This window comes from Populus alba, chromosome 9 (genome assembly GCF_005239225.2).
Source record: "Populus alba chromosome 9, ASM523922v2, whole genome shotgun sequence".
NCBI lineage: Eukaryota > Viridiplantae > Streptophyta > Magnoliopsida > Malpighiales > Salicaceae > Populus > Populus alba.
Window position 1 is genome coordinate 5735726 of NC_133292.1, and position 18102 is coordinate 5753827.

Genomic DNA, 18102 nt, shown 5'->3' on the forward strand with positions numbered 1-18102 from the left:
ATTCTTTGAGTCTTTTTTTAATCGATTTTTTTTCCCAGTTTCATATTTAATGTCAAATTTATTAAAAATTTAATTTCTTAATTTGTTTTGATTTTATTTCAATGAGGTTATTATGATCTTATGACTTAGTATGCAGATTGGAATATTAACTCAAGTTGACCCAAATTGATCAAATATATTGTCATCTCAATGTTTATTAAAAAAATCTTATCTAAAATATTTATTTTGAGTCAAAAAATATTGTTATCAATTACTCAATTTGTCTTTGAACCTATTCAAAAAAAAATCGAGTTATGTCAGATTAATTTCTATATTAATTTTTTTTCTACTAAAAAAATATTAAAAATGTCAATATAGTAGACTAATTATCTAGTTATATTATAAAGAAAGCTAAATGATATTAAGATTTACTGTAACCTCATACACAAATTATTATGGATTGTGATAGTGAAATTACATAGGTATGTTGTGTAATTAAGAGGACCATGAGGGGCGTTTTAGTATTTTCACACTGTATTTTTTATTTTTAATTAAAAAGTTGTTGGTGTGTGTTCCTATACACCCCAGTGAGTGGACGAGCGCGCGCCATTAAGAAGGGCATATGGATGCTTGCTAGTGGTCAAAGCAAGTCATCAATCGTATAAATAGATGCGCAACTATGCCATCTTTCACATGGTGTGACGCATGTAAATATATCATGGTTGGATTGCCGTTGGTAATCGATTGTTTATGCTTTTTCTTTCTTTTCTCTCTCTTGATAACTAAAATGTATAATTGTTCTTCTCATTGCTTGTTGTTTACTTGTATTGACATGGTTGCAGATCCTAAAGAGTCTTTGATTAGACAATCATGCTAGACCAAAACGACTTGAGCTTGACATGATCACCTAACCCAAGATACTCAAAACATTCTTTATACTTTTAATAATTTTTATATTTTTAAAAAAAATAATATTAATCTATTGCGAATCGGGAGCTAATATACTAGTTTTCATATCAATTAGAGAAAATTCTTGAAAATTCCGTTAAAGGGGCCAACCCTGGGAGGTCATAAGCATAGTTTTTAAACTCGGTTCAATTCAAGGCCCTGGGTTCCTGATTTTGACCGGGATCACGGGGGTCAATTTTTGTTTTTTAAAAAAAAAAAACGATATCGTTTTATTAAAAAAAATAAAAATCAACGAGTTGCAACCCAAGTTTTCACCCGTCAACCTAGGTCATTCCTAAATTTTTTTTTTAATTTGTTTTAATTTAAATTGACTGAGTTTCGAGTTGACCCGATCGGCCGGGTTGAGTTTTGAAATTATGGTCATAATTCATAACCTTAACGTACTTTTATTTCGTAGTTTGAAAGTCCCTCGCAACCCCGAGGGCAAAAAAAAAAGTAGAAATCACTCAACAGTAGCGTTAGCCCACACATCTCACAACCGAACCCCCCCAAACCACCAACTAGCCGCCGCCGCCACCAACACCACTGCCAACTCGACACCAACACAACCATAATAATTGTTCGCTTCTCCTAGTCCAAACAGAAATAGCAAAGCGAAGATGTACAGGGACGTGTCTAGCTGCAACACTTACAACTATGGAGACGCCTTGTACTGGGACGCGCGATACGTCCAGGAAGCTGAGAGCTTCGATTGGTACCAGCATTACTCTTCTCTTCGCCCGTTTGTTCGTCGTTATATCCCTACTTCCTCTCGTGTCCTCATGGTTGGCTGTGGCAATGCCCGTAATTACCCCCTCTCAAATCTCACTCCCTACCTCTCCCTCATTATTATTATTATTATTGCTTTTATCATTATCATCATTACTACCACAACTAATTCCCAGTCTTCGAATTGATTCCCGTTTTTGTTCTTTGTACTGAAATTATTGGACTTCGGCGCTGATTTATTGTTTTGAATCAGCTCAATGTTTGTTTTTGAATTAGAACTTTTGGTGGGCTGAACTGGAATGCTATTCTGGTAGGAGATCGAAATGTGAGAAATAAAAGAAGTACTCGTTAAAGTTTGTATGCGCTGTTAAGCCTGTCCCACTAGTAAGGTCTGATATTGGATTTAATTAATCTGACTTTATTTTCAAATTTTTAGTGAAATTGTTGTAAATCATTGCAATGTAAATATGAGTCCCAAACAGCGAATTTTGGTGCAAAATTGTTTTTTACAGATTGTTTGGTAGACTGGATGTAACCCTAATCTTGATGATGATGTTCACCAGTAATGTTTCTGCCAACTGTAAAATTGGACAAGCTTTATTGCATGGACATCTCTTATCAAATGAGCTCCCGAACTCTGCAAAGAAAACGGGGTTTTACTGTTCTTGTGCATCTAGAGACGCTCACGTGCATGTGTGTGTTTCTGTATGCATATTGATGTATTCGATTATTCATACGATGCCATTGGTTTTGCATTGTAGTTATGTCAGAGAACATGGTTGAGGATGGATACGAAAACATAACGAACATTGATATTTCGTCAGTGGCCATTGATATTATGAGAAGAAAATACGAGCATGTCCATCAGCTCAATTGTATCCTTTTAAAAGAACTGCTTTATCTTCCGTTGTGTAATTAAACTTTGCCATTTCTTAACTAGATACCTCTACTTCTGTGTGAGCTTCCTTTATGATTTATGTATGATAGACATGGAAATGGATGCTAGAGATATGAGCTTCTTCCCTGACAAATCTTTTGATGCTGTTGTGGACAAGGGTATATTCCTCTCTCTTCCTTTAGATCTTCTTTTTAATGTTGATGGGTTTTTTATTAACTTGGTGGTTTGTATGTTGACTTTGTTCTTGCTGTTCAAATTCATCCTCCTTTTCTCATGGCCTACCAATCCTCAATCCAGGGACTCTCGATTCGTTGATGGTATGATGTGCATCCACATGCTCTTATAAATTCTTTTCTTAGTCCTGAGACTTTTAGGACCATTCTTTCCTTATGTTGACTTTTTGTACAATATCTGTGTAGTGTGGCAGTGATGCTTCTATTAGCAGTGTCAGAATGCTTGGGGAAGTAAGCAGGTTGTACTATGCATAAACTTTACAAGTTTTATTGCTCATTTTGTTTGGTGTTAACAATATATGCTTTATTCTCCTTGTAAATATGATGCTGTTGTATGTTTATGTGTGTACTTGCACGTGATAATTGCAATAATCTCCACTAACTTTTCTTTTCCTTTTTTTCTGGTAGGCTTCTTAAATGTGTTGTGTGTTTTTGTGTGTATGTGCACTTTATAATTGCAATAATCTCCACTAACTTCTTTTCCCCTTTTGTTCTTGCAGGCTTCTTAAACCTGGAGGAATTTATATGTTGGTAACCATATACCTTAATAAAAAGCTATATTCTTCTCATTTTTCACCTTATGCTTTTGGAAATTCTTAAAAATGATGTTTTTTTTTTTTTTTTAAAAATTTCTCATATACAGATAACCTATGGTGATCCCAAAGTAAGGATGCCTCATTTGACCCGGTCCATTTACAATTGGAAAATCATATTGTACATAATACGTAAGTGTTCTTGGCTTTTCACCTTGAGCTTTACAGAATATTTTCTCTGTCCTCACAGTTTTTGTATGTTGAATTCATTAACTTTGGGTCAGAAATTGTTATATTCAACTTGCTAATTCAGGCTTGATTTAAAGTTCACAGTTGTTATGATCCATGTACATGTTTGTACAATTTCTCTTTCCAAACTCAACACACATCATTTATTCATTATGCAATTCAAACTCTCCTTGTATGATTGTTATAATTAAAAGTATTGGTTAAAAACTATCCTTTTAAAGTGCTCAAGTGAAATACATAGCAGGTAAAACGATTCTGAGCATTAGGAAGTCGTTGCAGAAATAAACAATAAATAAGATAAAAATGGTTAAAGAGTATAGAAAAAGGGATATAGGACAAGTCATATTCTAAGTAAGACTCTTTGTTTTCAGTCTTCATTGTCATAACTACCAGTTAGATTGATTATTAGCTTTAAGGTTTGATACCTCATAGCTTTTGACTATATCAACTCAGCTGTTCACAGCAGTGGAGCTAGGCATTTTATATATCTAGCTGTCCTTGTGATTGGTTTGGAGTCATAAATTGCTGTTTCAGTAGCTTATGTGAACAATATGGCTAAAGTCTGGTACTCATTGTATTGAAGTATACTGTATCTCGAGGAACTTTGAAAGGGGATCAGGCACTGCCGCCTTCTCATGCACAAAGGATTCTGTTACATATAGAATGTGCCTGTTCTGTGAAATAAAGCATCAGTTTTTCTTGTCTCTGGGGAATAGATTGTTCCATGCTGCATGCAATACTTCAAATTGTTCTTAAATAGTATTAGATAATGGTTCTTAAAGAAATTTAAAGTTGACTTTCAATGGATATGATAAACTTTGTAACTGGGGAATTTCAGATTGACTCCTCTATTTACTTTCCTGAAGGAACAATGGAAGTTTCATGCAAGGCATATGCAAGTGGTAGCATTCTTTCTGATGTTACCAATGATATTAGCTGTGTATGGAGCACTAAAACTGAGAGCAAGTCAGCTCAAGGCTCAATTGCAGCCAGCTATGCCTTGCGATCTCCTCCAAACTGATAATATAAATTTTCGGTTGGTCTAACCATTTGTGGTTTCTTAACCTGTATTATTCCTGTGATGCCAACAGGAAAATCAACCAGTATGCAAGTGTAGGTGCCTGTTTATTGTGTTCCATGGTGTAATGAACGAAGTAAATAGGGATTGTCTTTTGAAATGGAAGAAGCATTTTCCTTGTTTGGGCTTTTTTCTATTTTAGAACTTAAAATGTTTAATCTTTTTGAAGCAATGCATCATAGTGTAAAATCCATTCTGCAATGACACTTGTGATCCCCATTCAAGTGCCATATGTGCACGAGGAATGTGTTAGCATTTTCTATTTATGATCATGTTTTATCTATGATTGATGCATATCTCTTTTCAGTCCTGTCATTTGTAGTATAGGATGCATTTGACTTCGGAATCCTGATTTTTCATTGACTTTATGATACTATTGTGAGCTTCTCAATAGCAATTAAGTTATCAACTTCAATATAAGGAGCTAGAATTTGTTCTTACCCTTTTCCCATACCTTTTCAGCCAGACCAGGTTTTGAAAAACCAGGCGGTAGCTCATCAAACTCACATTTGGAACCTGTTCCCATTTCTGACACGGGTGTACTTCCAGCAGATTTTGTTTTGGAAGATCCGGATTCTCACTTTATATATGTGTGTAAAAAGATGGATGAAACGGCAGAAGTGAGTGATATATCCTCCTACCCATTGATTGCTGATGCTTTATAAGACTAATACATTCAAGTAGTAATGTTCTCGATGTATGATTGTTGTTGCTTGTGCCATAAGGACTAGTTATTGTTGCCCTTTCAGTTTTGTTACAAGATAGAGATTCTGTTGTTGCTTCCCTCGACTTTTAAAATTAGCCTCTGGTTGTGCAAATGAATAATAGGAGCGAACGATATCTGAACCCTTTGGAGAAAAGCCTGTGAAATAGGCGCTTCCTGTATCATTTATAGGAGTGGATTCTGATTTCTAGTTCATTATTTTTTACATGAATTTCACTGTAAAACTTGTTTCATTGGAGGAGCTGCATCTACTGTTCTCCCCATCATTTCTTCAGGTGTCTTCTTTGGATGAACCCGCTGCCAGCACCAACCATGTTTCTCTCACCATTCCCATAGGAAACCAAAATACTAGTGGCATCATGCAAAGTTTACCTCGTATTATTCTGTTTACCTTGACTGTCTCCTGTTGGTGTCATCTGAACTGCTCTGAAAAGCAACCAAAATGCTGGCATTGTTGGGGAAGAACTTCTAATATAGGCTTGTAGATACGTTTACAGTTTAAGAATCCTGAGTTTATTGTTGAAGAGGATAGAAATAAATTGCTTTCAAGTACTAGGCACCAAGCTTTTGATGTAGATACGATCGTTCTTTTGCTGGGTCATTTGTAATTTCTTGGTGGAAGAAATGGTCAGACAGTCATTTTTTCCCCGTGAAGAAATCCAACCACCAATGTCTTAAGATTTCAGACATGATGTGTTATGTTATCCCTAGCTTGAGGGGAGCTAAATCCTATTTGTTAGTGTCGGGAAATTCCAGTTGATGAAGGGGGAGATAGAGATCAATGATAACCCTACCCGTCTATAGAAGGGGAAAACCCTCCAAATAATGTGATGAAAGTACAGCATGCTCAAAATGTTTCTAGGTGTTAACTTTCTTTTTAGTACACGTACTTCTTTTTTTCTCGTTCCCTAAGTTTTTCCTAGTTTTTTTTAATTTTAATTTAAAAGTTCGTTTTATTTAATTTTAGTCATGAATTTCAATGAGAAAAGAGACTTGCTGATAAATGACAAAGGAGAGAAACTCATCTAGTGATAAGAAAGATTAATTTTGATATCAAATAAATTTTAATTGATGAGAGAAGTTTTATTGAAATATTTTTAAATGTTAATCCTGTTTTGGAAAAGTAGTTCGAGACTGATAAAGTTTGAATTTAACTATAAATAAATTTATTAACATTTTTATAAAATTTTTTAGGTGTTTTTAGACTAAAAATAATTAAAAATGAGTTTTTTATTTGATTTTCAATTGGTTGAAAATGAACAAAAAAATATTGTCTTTTTTTTTTTTTTTTAAATGAAGAAACCTTGTAGGCCTTGTGTAACATGTTATTTATTTATTTTTAATTAACGTGCCATCTTGTTTGGCCTACTGTCAATTTTTTATTTTTTATTTTTCAATAAATATTTTGTATTATTTTATCACATTTATCATTTTTTCTATCTTCAATCATATATAAAATACTAAGATCTTATTTTAGTGTTTAAATTTACTCTCTGATAAGCTTGTATTTAGAAAACAGTACTTGTAATTTTAATACATGTTTTTCCCTAACACAATCAAATATAAATTAATAAGAAAATCAAGTTTAGATGGGAGAAATGTATTTTTTTTCGTCTCATTTTAAATGAATGAAATTTTATTTAAGAATAGTATAAATTATTATTTTGGTTAAAAATATATCAACATCTAATTAAATAAAAAGAAATAAACATCTTGACACGGCCTAATAAGATCACATATGTTAATCCACATATAATTATAGATTTATTTTATTAAAACATGCATTATATTTTGGTTTTACACTTCAAATATTTCTGAAAAATAAAATTAACAAGACCTGTATATAATTGTTTTTACAAAACTCTTGATCCGGCTGTAGAAACGGCTTCGTCTCCAAGATAGAGTCATGGGAAGAACTGATACAGCAGTTGCACCTTTCGCTCTAAAGTAGCCAAAAACACTAAATCTGGAAATTAATTTAAATCCAACGAGGACCAAAAACCACATTTACAGCAAGCATCAGTTACAATACAGATAGAACTCCCAAGTCCTCTTCTCCACTACAGCCAAAATGGCAGCCCAAAACACCGTGCTTTTACGAGTAGCCTTCACTGTCTCTGGCAGTGCTTTTACCAAATCTAGAAAAAATAAATAAATCACTGCATTAAGTGCAGTACAGCCACAAGAAGCATCAAAACCTGCAAACAGCGAAAGCAATTTAGTAATTTACCATCCTCCCCTTAAATTTGGTAAACAATGAATATAAAAAGAAAGAGTAGATAAAATTGGCATAAAAGGGTTCTCTTCTGTGTATCTCTTTTTTCTTCCTTTTTTTTGCCCCTTGGAAAATAGCAAAGAGATGCAAACAGGCTACACGACGCTACTATTTATGGTATATTATCTGTAATAAATGGCGGTCATGAACTCGAGCACTAAATATAGAATAGCCTTGAACAGTGCAAACTCTATAGATTTGGAAGATGCGCTTCTAGCCAGAAACAATAAATTATAGCTAAATAAAAGGGTATTTTATAATTCTAACATCATTTCATACAAGTTTTGTAAACATAGCACATGCTTTAAAAATATTTAAAAAATAATATCATTTGAATATAACTGTTATTATTAAAAATAATAGTTAAACACAAATGCTATTTTTAATAGTGGTTGTTCTAATAACCATGCTTTACCAATTCAATTAACTTCCATAAAAAATCAATTCAAATTTTGATGAATATCCAATGATCAATAAATAAGATTCAAGATTCAACCCAGGATACAACAAGGTTATGTTTTCTACACACTTATACTGTTATAAAGATATTGATTAGAAGATTCTAACCATACTTTAAAAGATCGTTAAATATGATTTTAATTTGTTAAGAGTTTTATTTAGAGTTAATTTTGACCTTCTTTGATGTTCTTTTATAGTGTAGTCAGAATTGTTTCATCGAGATATTTCTAACGATATCAGGTATGTTAAAAATAAAATCCTAGTATGTCCCCGGTAACCCATTCTTTCTCCCCCGTCTTGGTGTGCCCCCAATAACTCATTCTTTCTCCCCCCTCCTTTACGTTTCTCTCTACTGCCGCATCACATTATTTTCTTTTTATTTCTTGGCTATTGGATTTTCAATCCTATGATCTTTTGGTCATTAGATTTTCATGAAATGCTTGGTTGACTTTTGTTGGAGTTAATTAATTTGTAAAAGAAAAACATTTTGAAACATCCACTAAATAACCTTTATTTTAAGTAGTGGTTGTATAGAAAAATATATTATGAGATGTGACCGACATTTCAAGTAACGCTTATGTATTATATTAATATTCTGAAACACAATTATATTTAAACTGTGTTATTTTTCAAATGAGTTTTCAATCAATGTTATTTTTTAAAAAACTTTTAGCAAACTATGCTATTTTTTTAAAAATAAAAGGTAAAATATACTATGTAAAAAAAATTAGATCTCTATACAATGAATGAAATACATACAAAAGAAAAACAATTAACAATACTACTGCTAAAATTACTAATACAGTAAGAAAAACATAAAAATATTGAAACCTCCCTAACGAGGAGGCTACAAAGGAATTGCCCAAAGTACAAAACATGTGGGTCCTATAAAGTTGACGAGGGACCATTATAATAATAATATATTAAAAAAAAAATTAAAAATTATAATATCAATGTGTCTATTTAATGGTATGATTGTAATTGTTTTTTTTTAAAAAATTTTATTTTAAAATGTATTAAAATGATATATTTTTTTTATTTTTAAAAAATTATTTTTGAGATCAACGCATGAAAATAATTCAAAACATATAAAAAATATTTTTTAATAAAAATAAAAATAAAAATTTTTATAAAACAGGATCGCATTCTTAAACGTTCTGAAGTCTAAGAATTATGGACAGTACCCATTTGCAAAAACAATAGCGTGAACAGTAAGATGCGTTAGTAACTGGAAACAAGATTTTAATAGCTAAATAAAAGCTTAAAATGGACCATGAAAAAAACTAGACCTCTATACAAGGAATAAAACACATACAAAAGAAAACAATTAGCAATACTACTGCTAAAATTACTAAATACAGCAAAAAAATAAAATAAAAATTGAAACCTCCCTAACGAGGAGGCTATGCAAAGGAGCTGCCCAAAGGACAAAACTTGTAGGTCCCACAAAGTCTATCAGCACCTAACCACTTCCAAATGTGGCAAAGGAATCATGCAGCAACACTCTCTCTAAATAGGAGGAGTACAGAGCCATGCAAACTCGCCGTTTGTAGCCCCTCTCTCTCTCTCTCTCAGGCCATTTGTGTCAATAAAAACGCGCTATCTCTCTCGCTCTGACCCTCTTTCTCTTCTCTGTTCTATATTTAGCAACCCAAAATAAAGCCCCTTTCTTTTTATCTAGAGAAATTAAGAAAGCAAGTCCTTTGCTTTTCTTTTAAAACCTGACCATCGACATCGGTTCTTGATTTCAAAGGCTCAGGTTTTTTGGTTTCTTAGGGGTTTTTGATCAATTGAGTCTTTGTGTTTTCAAGAGAAAATTATAATGGGGAGAGGAAAGATTGAAATTAAGAAGATTGAGAATACAAATAGCAGGCAAGTCACATTTTCAAAAAGAAGAGCCGGGTTGCTTAAAAAGGCTCAAGAGCTCGCCATTCTCTGTGATGCTGAGGTTGCTGTAATTGTTTTCTCAAATACTGGCAAGCTTTTTGAGTTTTCCAGTTCTGGGTATGCATGTATAATCTCTGTTTTCTTCCCCCCAGAATATTGCTCATTGAGTAAAAATTAGTTCTTTTTGGTAAATTTTTGGTATTTATGAGTATTTTTAGGTGATTGCATGTGTTACCTGGTGATAGCATAACTTCGTTGATTTGTGTTGTGATTTTGGAGTCCATTTTTGCTATTTTACTTTTTTTTTCAGGTTTTTTAATTAAAAAATAGGATATATATATTTATTTATTTTATTTTTTCGTACTTATGAGCTTTTAGTTTAGTTTTTATTTTGTGAACTTCATAAATTAACATGCGTTCATGATTTCTTTTTAAATTACCGTCGCAATTTCTTTTAATTAAGTGGTTAAATAGTGGAATCATGTTTTTTTTTTTTTTCTTTGAGGGGGGTTGTTTGCATTTTTTTGCATGCGACTTTGGATCATATCTGCTGTCTGCTGGAATGGTTTTCTCTGAGGTTTTCTGAGAAAGATTTTTGCAGGGTTTTAGCTTACATTGATTCACGTGCATTTGTTGTCGTAGGTTGATAGAGATACCTTTCCTATAATTTTTTTTTCAGATTTAATTAAGTCGATTTACAAAATAGGGATTTTTTGCAATGTATGCAAAAGGATTGACGTTTTGGGTTTTTTCTTCACTTTAATGGATCCGTTTTTGGGTGCTCTGTTTTCTAAAGATGTTTTGATGAGCAGCACATTATTGTGCCCGTGAATTTATTATTTAGTACATCATTAGATCCTAAAAAATTTCTCCCCGCGGTGTAATCCTGGAAAATAAAGTAACGAAGCAAGTTAAACTCTCGCCTGTATTATTTAACTTAGTGGAGTTGAGGCTTCTGCATGGAAATTCTTGATCTCTATGATTTTTGCTCTCGTATTTTCAGGAAATGAAGGACATTTAATCTATTGAATACTGACAGGTTTCAACCTTATGTTCTGCTTCTTTAGTCATGGATGTTTCGAATGTTTCCTTCTACTTTCGTTTTCAACCTCTTCTCAAAATGTTTTATCACTCTGTTTTATTGTGTTTCATTTGTTTATTTGTCTAGGGAAAAATCTATGTTCCTTGAGTTCTTTCAAGTGTTTGTCAGTTTGCTTTTATCTAAAGCATTCTCAGCTAAAACAACGGCAAAACCTAGAACATGTAGGTGACGGAAAGTACTAAATTTCTCTTATTGGTCTTTTTTGGCAGCATGAAGAGAACACTTTCGAGATATAACAAGCTCTTAGATTCCCCAGAGCAGCCTAAAATAGAATGCAAGGCTGAGGTAGTCTTCGATTCATGTTTTCACCAGTACCTTATGTTCTTGTGTGTTTGTGCATGCTGGTGGCATGCCTACTTAAAAAAAGGTGGTGTTATTTTTGTTTCCTCTTATTTTTCGTTCTTCTGATACCTTGTCTCTTCCTTTCTATGCTAGTATGGGCTTATCAAATTCAATTTTTAGAGAATTTATTTTGGAGAAGAGAATTAGATGTGAATACATGCAATTCCTTTCGTATAGGCATTAAAATTTTTCTTGGTTAGTTTTGATAACAAGCTCCATGTTATGCAATGCCTTAAAGATTGAAAGATTCTTAGGCATCCCTACCAAAATTATGATGTTTGATAACTTTTTTCCTGAATAAGCTTTGTTGTGAAATTGTATGCAAATTATCTATGTCCGCCAGGTTAAAACGAACAGTATAAAAGAAACAAATACTAACTTGTTCCCTCTGTTTTGACTTCTACATTTTGGGATCCCCACAATGTTTGATAAATAGCCTCAGGCGGGATTGTTGATTCGGATATGAAGTAAAATTATCTATCGGCTTCATTTACCTCTGGATTTAGGGATCACACAAAAGGAGGAACCTAGAGCATCGCTAGCAGGATCATTGTCCCCCCCCCAACCCCCCACGTAAATAAAAGATGTACTATGGAAATTTAAGGAGAAATGCTTTCCAATAGTAGAGTTAAAACAAAACACGAAGACAAAAATATCTCAAATTGGAAACGCTGGAGAAAATTGATGAGACTTTGCACTTGCTTTCTCCCTTTTCACCCCTTAGCACTCGCAGAATATCATTCAATGTGCTTGTTTTGTGGTTTGCGCACGTATAAACTCTGTTTTTTGGATGAGATTCTTTATCAGGTGGAGCAGTTTGTTTTGATTAATTTTTTCTACTGTACATTCTTCTTCAGAAACCAGATTTGAAAGAGGTCGATGTTCTAAAAGAAGAAATTGCAAAGCTACAAGTGAAACAGCTGTATGTCTGCACTAAATTATTTGATTGTGTCAAATGTAGCTTTTGGAATTATGCAAGGTCTTATTGTCTGTCTCTGATTCTCAACTTATAGGCGACTTTCGGGAATGGACCTGACTGGATTGAGCTTAAAAGAATTGCAACAACTAGAAAATCAGTTAAATGAAGGGTTGTTATTCGTGAAAGAGAAAAAGGTTCTGCTGTATTTTTCTTCTTTTGCCTATCCAAGTTTCGTTATGAAAGCAAAATTGGGAGATTTTTGGTTGTTGTGGTAAATTACCACAAGTTTTACCTTTGCAGGAGCACTTACTGATGGAACAATTAGAGCAATCAAGAGTACAGGTAATTGGAGCTCTTAATGAAGCATGTTTTCCTTTGACCTAAATCCTTTTTTTCTTAGACAATGTACATTATGGTACTCTCCTGTCCTTCTGAATATTGCAATCATTTTCAGAAGGGAAAAACAATACTTGCTGAAAATTAATTTTTGTTATATGTTGTCATAGATTTTTTGGAGTAAGGTTATGATCCATCCTGTTATGAAAACTGATACTCTTTTTCAGAGTACTTCATTTAGTTTTTGGTTTCCAGGAACAGCGGGCCATGCTGGAGAATGAAACTTTGCGCAGACAGGCAAGGATTGTTTTCTGATACAAATATTAGTTTCTTTCTTTTCTTTGAAAAGTCTGACATATATAATGGAATGTACTGTTTATTCTTTACATTTTGAAGATTGAGGAGCTTCGAGGTTTCCTTTCATCAACTGATCATCCAGTCCCAACTTATCTTGAATACTATGCGACAGAAAGGAAGAATCCTCCCATAGACAATGGCGCCACAAGCCCTCCTGTAGCCCACTATATTTGCTCCATTGAGAAAGTCGATTCAGACACAACTTTACATTTAGGGTATGCTGTTTTTCTGCATTATTCACCCTCTATCCTCTATCTGACTGGCTGCATGCGGCTGCCTATTGTTTCCTTTTCGTTTAGGTGATTTTGTATATAGAATTTTTTTTTTTTTGGTAGTGAACCCGCAGTTGCATTATCTGGTACTTCTGAGTTGGAACTTGACACTTGATCATTCAATTCTTATGAATTGGCATACTGGTTTCTGTTGCTGGTCTTTTTTCCTTTGCTTCCTTGCACATTCGAACACAAACCAACCAAACTCTAGCTGAGGTTTAAAGTCTTCATACAAAGTTTTGATAATTCATTTTCTTTGGGAGAGTTGATTACGGATTTTCATAGATATGGACTCACTTTCTTTTCATACCTTCCTTCTGGTAGCAGTGGATTCAATCTCTCTTTTATTTACACGGATTCAGTCTCATTCTCTCTTTCACAAATGATCTGAAAGGGTAGCCTGATCAAACTATTGTTGCGTATAGCTACTATGTTACTGGTTCTCATTCTCATATACGCTCTACGTTTCCCAGGCTGCCAACTGACGCCAATCGCAAGAGGAAAGCACTAGAAGGAGAAAGCCATTCCAATGATTCAGATAGTCGACTGAGCCTGCTGTAAATTTATCCTTCTTGCCGTTCTCCTGTAATGTTAATATAGCCAACAAAACTGAAAAGAATATGCCGCAGTTGACTAAAGTTTCTCTTGAGACATCAGTTTGGCCAATCAAAAGAAAATCATGAAAATAGTGGGTTGCGGATATTGCTTTTATAGGAGAGAAGACTGAACTTTCCAGTGAGGAAGAAAGAACAGAACTGTAGTTGGTTTGCCTAAATTTGAAATGGCATGTAGTGCTTAGTTTCTTGCAATGACTAAAATGGTGAACTTAGCTTTTCTATATGGTAGATGAGACGAAGGTTTACACTTCTTCATCCAATCATTTGAACTTGTTGTGAGATTAAAAAATCCTTGATATCTTATTGCTACCAAGCATTGCAGTGATGACTTGAGCCTGGGCGAGCCACTGGGTGGGAACGCCTCTAACCTGCTACGCTACACCCCTCTCTTCGTTATTTTGCAGCCTGTTAATAGATGTAGAAACCTGCATCGCATCTGCTCTTACTGGAAAAATATCGACTGTGTGGATGAGATCATGGAGACAATTTTCACAAGTATTTAATAATTCAAAGTTCATAACAACGTAAAAAGGCGTTCTGCCACTTACAAATGATTCTATAGCTACAATCAGAAAATAATACAATCAAATAATACAACCTATATACAGAGGATCAACATAACTATTGTTTCGTATGTCGAATGCCATCAAGCAATTCATTTCTTCCAGCCAATATTTTGGAGAAGAGAGAGTTTACTTCCTTGTCCAAACCATCCAGCAGCTGCTCGAATGCTTTCAATCTTCTCTGCATCTCCTCAGCTCGATGACTTACCTTTTCATTAGCTGTGGCCGCTGCAATACAATCTGCTGCATCTTTCAGCTCTTTAACCTCCTTTAACACAACCCCTCTATCCGTTACTGCTTCAGAAATACTCATGTCCAGTTTGATCACTGAAGAGTTAGAGAACATCCCAGTAGTCGATTTTCTCATCTCCAAGTATGCCTTAGCATCACCGGACAGACCAGCCAACAGAACATAACATACCCAGAATCCTACACTCTTTAATTCAATCAAAGCTTGATCAATGATCCATTCCTCACCAGAGCAAGGTCTTTCTTTCTCATCGTCAATGTTGTCTTGGCCTTTGAAATGCTTGATTGGACTGTTGAACTTGATTGCCTTGATATGCTCAATTGCCGAAGAAGGTGAACTCTCCACGAGGCTCAAAGAATGAGCCAAAGAAAGCCGAACTCTTTCTAAATGAGACAGAGAAGAGCTAACAGAGTTAAGAAGATCCAGCAAGCTCAAGCTATACTTGAGATATTCTTCAACAGACTGGGACTTCCATTTGCTCATATGGTAGTCTATATCCACAACCAGCTTTGCAAAAGCTTTATTGATGGAGGGTATAAGCTGAAAACATTGTAGAACCCATGAGAAGGACAGGATTTCCGACCCGGGCTTCAAATCCAAGCACAATTGGTGTACGCAATTTGAAACATCGGATCTAAAAGCCTGTAAAGAAGCGGATAAGGCTTCTGGTTGCTGGTGCTGATGGTGATTCTCCATCTTGGAGCATAGCTTGCTAATCCTTCCCACCAAGAGTACCATTCGCAACTCAATACAAAGCAGGTAGCTTTTCTTTCTGGTAGGTACACAAAGGTATATTTGAAAGTTTGGTTTTGGTCAATGTGTCTATAATGAAAGCAATATTAAATGGCCTATAAGTAGTAGTTCGACAAGTTGATATCTGACTTGGATTAACCCGAAACAGCAGCACAAAACGTGGGCGAAACCAGCAAGTCATGCGACCCTTGGAATGTTAATAATAAAATGGAAAAAAGGTAGCGGTCAAATGTGCTTATCTTATCGTATTGCATCTGCTTCTTCAGCTGCACTCAAACACGTTGTGTTATGGAATTCTTGGAATAGTAAAGTCCCAACCACAAGTCAACAACGTGCTTCGGAGGCCCACTTGTGCCTGCCTTCATGGACAAGCAAGACGAAGAAGGAAAACGAAGGAAAGAGGAGCTTCACCTCCCCCCGAATACCATCTCTGCCACAAATAGTTAATCAATATAAAAAGGTCGTGAATTGCTTGCAAAAGGTATGCTTGAAGACACGCTGCTGACTGGAATCAGATCAGATCATCCTAGCTTTATAACAGGGGCATGTTCTTATTTACACCCGGCCTTGTTAATGTGTTTATCAACGAGAATCCAAGTTCCATACAATATCAAATAATCCTTGCCCCCCGAGTTCAAGTGATCGATATAATAAAAATAAAGTTTACTGTTGGATATTAGAAGGATGATGAGCTTCTCCAACCAAATTTATCAAAAATTTCTCATCAAAGTGATGATGAAATGATCAAATAGAAATACTGTGTCTGTTCCTATCACCCCTCAAAAAGTATCCTACATTAAAGTACTATACATTTTCGTGTGGGTTTCTTCTTAGGATTGTTGAGCTGATAAGCTTTTGACAGATGAAGCGATTCTATTGGCAAAGATACCTTTAATCTTGCAACTTGATGAAAGCTACACGCGTGGAATATTAATAACGATAGTTTTTTTTTAAAGATTTTTATTTATAAATATATTAAAATAATATCTTTTTTATTTTTAAAAATTTATTTTATTTAAAAAAAATATAAAAACCCATGGTCACTAAGCCCATGTCTCTCCCAGGGCCTGACCTGTTTCGAGAACTCAAAATATCCATCAGAGAAAGTCCAGCTCTGGCTGGGCTAGGGCGGCCAGACTCGACTACTCTGTTCCAAGAGCATACCAGCCCAGGCTATCACCTCATATGGTAAGTGGGCTTGGGCTGATATGATATGGAAGGCCTCACAAACTACTGATGGGCCCCGAGGCGGTCCGTCCCCAAGTCTCTCGCCGCGATTTCCCGAGTGGTAATATTCCTCGAGCCAGACAGAGGAAAGAAGGTCTAACATTCCATTTTTCTCTTTCTTGGAAGTGCATGGACAGACGGAGAGTGGTGGTCGGAATGAAGTTGGCACCATTGAAGAATGAAAAGTGCTAAAAAACAAGAGCTGATGCTTCTGGAAAACTTCCAAAAAGATGACAGGCAACACTGACAATTATTGGGGGGGACTTCTTGGGTGGATAATGTGGCTTCTTTGAGGACCAAAGGCGATATAGAGACGCTATTTCGGGTTATTAGCACAAAAAGATTTAAATTTTTGTCATGGCTGCAAGACATTTTAGAGTAATATTACAATTCATACTTGTCGCAATTTCAAAACAGTGTATATAAAGAAATTATGATTGAAAAATATGATATTTAGTAAATATTCTTTTTTATGTTGGGGGAGAAGAATGGAGATTGGGTTTAATTTTGTTGGATATCACGATAGCGACATCCATGAAAAGCCATGTTTTTTTAATCACGACCGGCTAATATTTTGCTATTTTGTTAGTGTTTTTTTAAATTGTAATTATTCACCAATATTTTAATTTACTGTGCTAGCTTTTTTAAATAAAAAAAATCATAAAAAAATATTAAGGATGGATTATATGGTGTCACAATTTTTATTGCCAACGTCATAACCTATGCCATAGCAATTTTTTGGACAAATTAGATAATTAGTATACAAAATTAAAACGAAATGGCAAATTAACACAGTAATAAAAAAGGTTAGTAAAACAACACATTTTTTAATATCATGATTCTGAATCGTGATATCAATTAAATTCTGGATAAATTGGTTGAGTAATACTGAAAAATAAAAAATAATCATTGTATGAACAATTATTTTTTAAGATTTTAATTAGAATTTATTTTTTAGTTTACAAGCCGAACAAAGATGTATATTTAAACTAATAAAACATATTTGAAATAAAATTTTTCTAAAAAAATATTTTTTTTATAAAATAATCGATTGGTTCATACAACTGAATCAATCAGTTGACTGATTGAATTAGAGAATTGACAATGATATTATATGTTAAGTTATCGTATTTCAAAAGTATAACAATTATCTTGTTATATTTAAAAATAGCGATATTTAGTAAATACACGTTTTAAAAGCATGACAAAATAAAATGTATGCTATTTCACTCAATTTTTGTTTAAAATGATATTATTCTATTAGAACTTTTAGTTTACCAATTTGATTTTTCTTAAAAAAATCAATATTTTTATATGATTTTGTATGAATTCTTGTAATCGCATCCCATGCCCCACTTTTGATTATTGGTTT

General features: G+C 34.1%; 3 protein-coding genes across 6 annotated transcripts; 2 read left to right on the top strand and 1 right to left on the bottom strand.

Annotated features, from left to right (window-relative positions):
- The first annotated feature begins 1404 nt into the window (after positions 1 to 1404).
- Positions 1405 to 5609, top strand: LOC118035112 (uncharacterized). 4 transcript variants are annotated; one of them, XR_004685131.2, is made up of 9 exons: positions 1405 to 1731; positions 2418 to 2531; positions 2644 to 2712; positions 2852 to 2871; positions 2974 to 3026; positions 3288 to 3318; positions 3431 to 3512; positions 4436 to 4682; positions 5110 to 5243. XR_004685131.2 is itself a non-coding variant. In XM_035040602.2 (9 exons), the coding sequence occupies exons 1-8, from the start codon at positions 1548 to 1550 to the stop codon at positions 4588 to 4590; spliced, it is 708 nt and encodes a 235-aa protein (XP_034896493.1). In that variant the 5' UTR covers positions 1405 to 1547; the 3' UTR covers positions 4591 to 4605; positions 5110 to 5241. The 4 variants fall into 4 exon arrangements, 3 of the variants coding, with proteins under 3 accessions (XP_034896493.1, XP_034896492.1, XP_073267419.1); XM_035040602.2 differs by having other exon boundaries at positions 4436 to 4605; positions 5110 to 5241; XM_035040601.2 differs by lacking the exon at positions 4436 to 4682 and having other exon boundaries at positions 1407 to 1731; positions 5110 to 5609.
- A 3996-nt stretch (positions 5610 to 9605) lies between these two features.
- LOC118035111 (agamous-like MADS-box protein AGL15) lies at positions 9606 to 16132 on the top strand. The gene is made up of 8 exons (XM_035040600.2): positions 9606 to 10109; positions 11304 to 11379; positions 12294 to 12358; positions 12450 to 12549; positions 12656 to 12697; positions 12947 to 12988; positions 13088 to 13263; positions 13794 to 16132. Exons 1-8 carry the CDS (start codon positions 9928 to 9930, stop codon positions 13879 to 13881), a joined length of 771 nt encoding a protein of 256 aa, XP_034896491.1. The 5' UTR covers positions 9606 to 9927; the 3' UTR covers positions 13882 to 16132.
- LOC140955960 (UPF0496 protein 4-like) lies at positions 14559 to 15488 on the bottom strand. The gene has a single exon (XM_073411435.1). The coding sequence runs from the start codon at positions 15486 to 15488 to the stop codon at positions 14559 to 14561; it is 930 nt and encodes a 309-aa protein (XP_073267536.1).
- Positions 16133 to 18102: the final 1970 nt, after the last annotated feature.

Coding starts and splice junctions, on each gene's coding strand:
- LOC140955960 (XM_073411435.1), bottom strand. CDS start 15,488: ATGGTACTCTTGGTGGGAAGGATTAGCAAGCTATGCTCCAAGATGGAG.
- LOC118035111 (XM_035040600.2), top strand. CDS start 9,928: ATGGGGAGAGGAAAGATTGAAATTAAGAAGATTGAGAATACAAATAGC. Junction 12,550..12,655: donor TATTCGTGAAAGAGAAAAAG/GTTCTGCTGTAT, acceptor TTACCTTTGCAG/GAGCACTTACTGATGGAACA. Junction 12,989..13,087: donor ATGAAACTTTGCGCAGACAG/GCAAGGATTGTT, acceptor TACATTTTGAAG/ATTGAGGAGCTTCGAGGTTT.
- LOC118035112 (XM_035040601.2), top strand. CDS start 1,548: ATGTACAGGGACGTGTCTAGCTGCAACACTTACAACTATGGAGACGCC. Junction 2,532..2,643: donor GCATGTCCATCAGCTCAATT/GTATCCTTTTAA, acceptor TATGTATGATAG/ACATGGAAATGGATGCTAGA. Junction 3,513..5,109: donor AATCATATTGTACATAATAC/GTAAGTGTTCTT, acceptor ATACCTTTTCAG/CCAGACCAGGTTTTGAAAAA.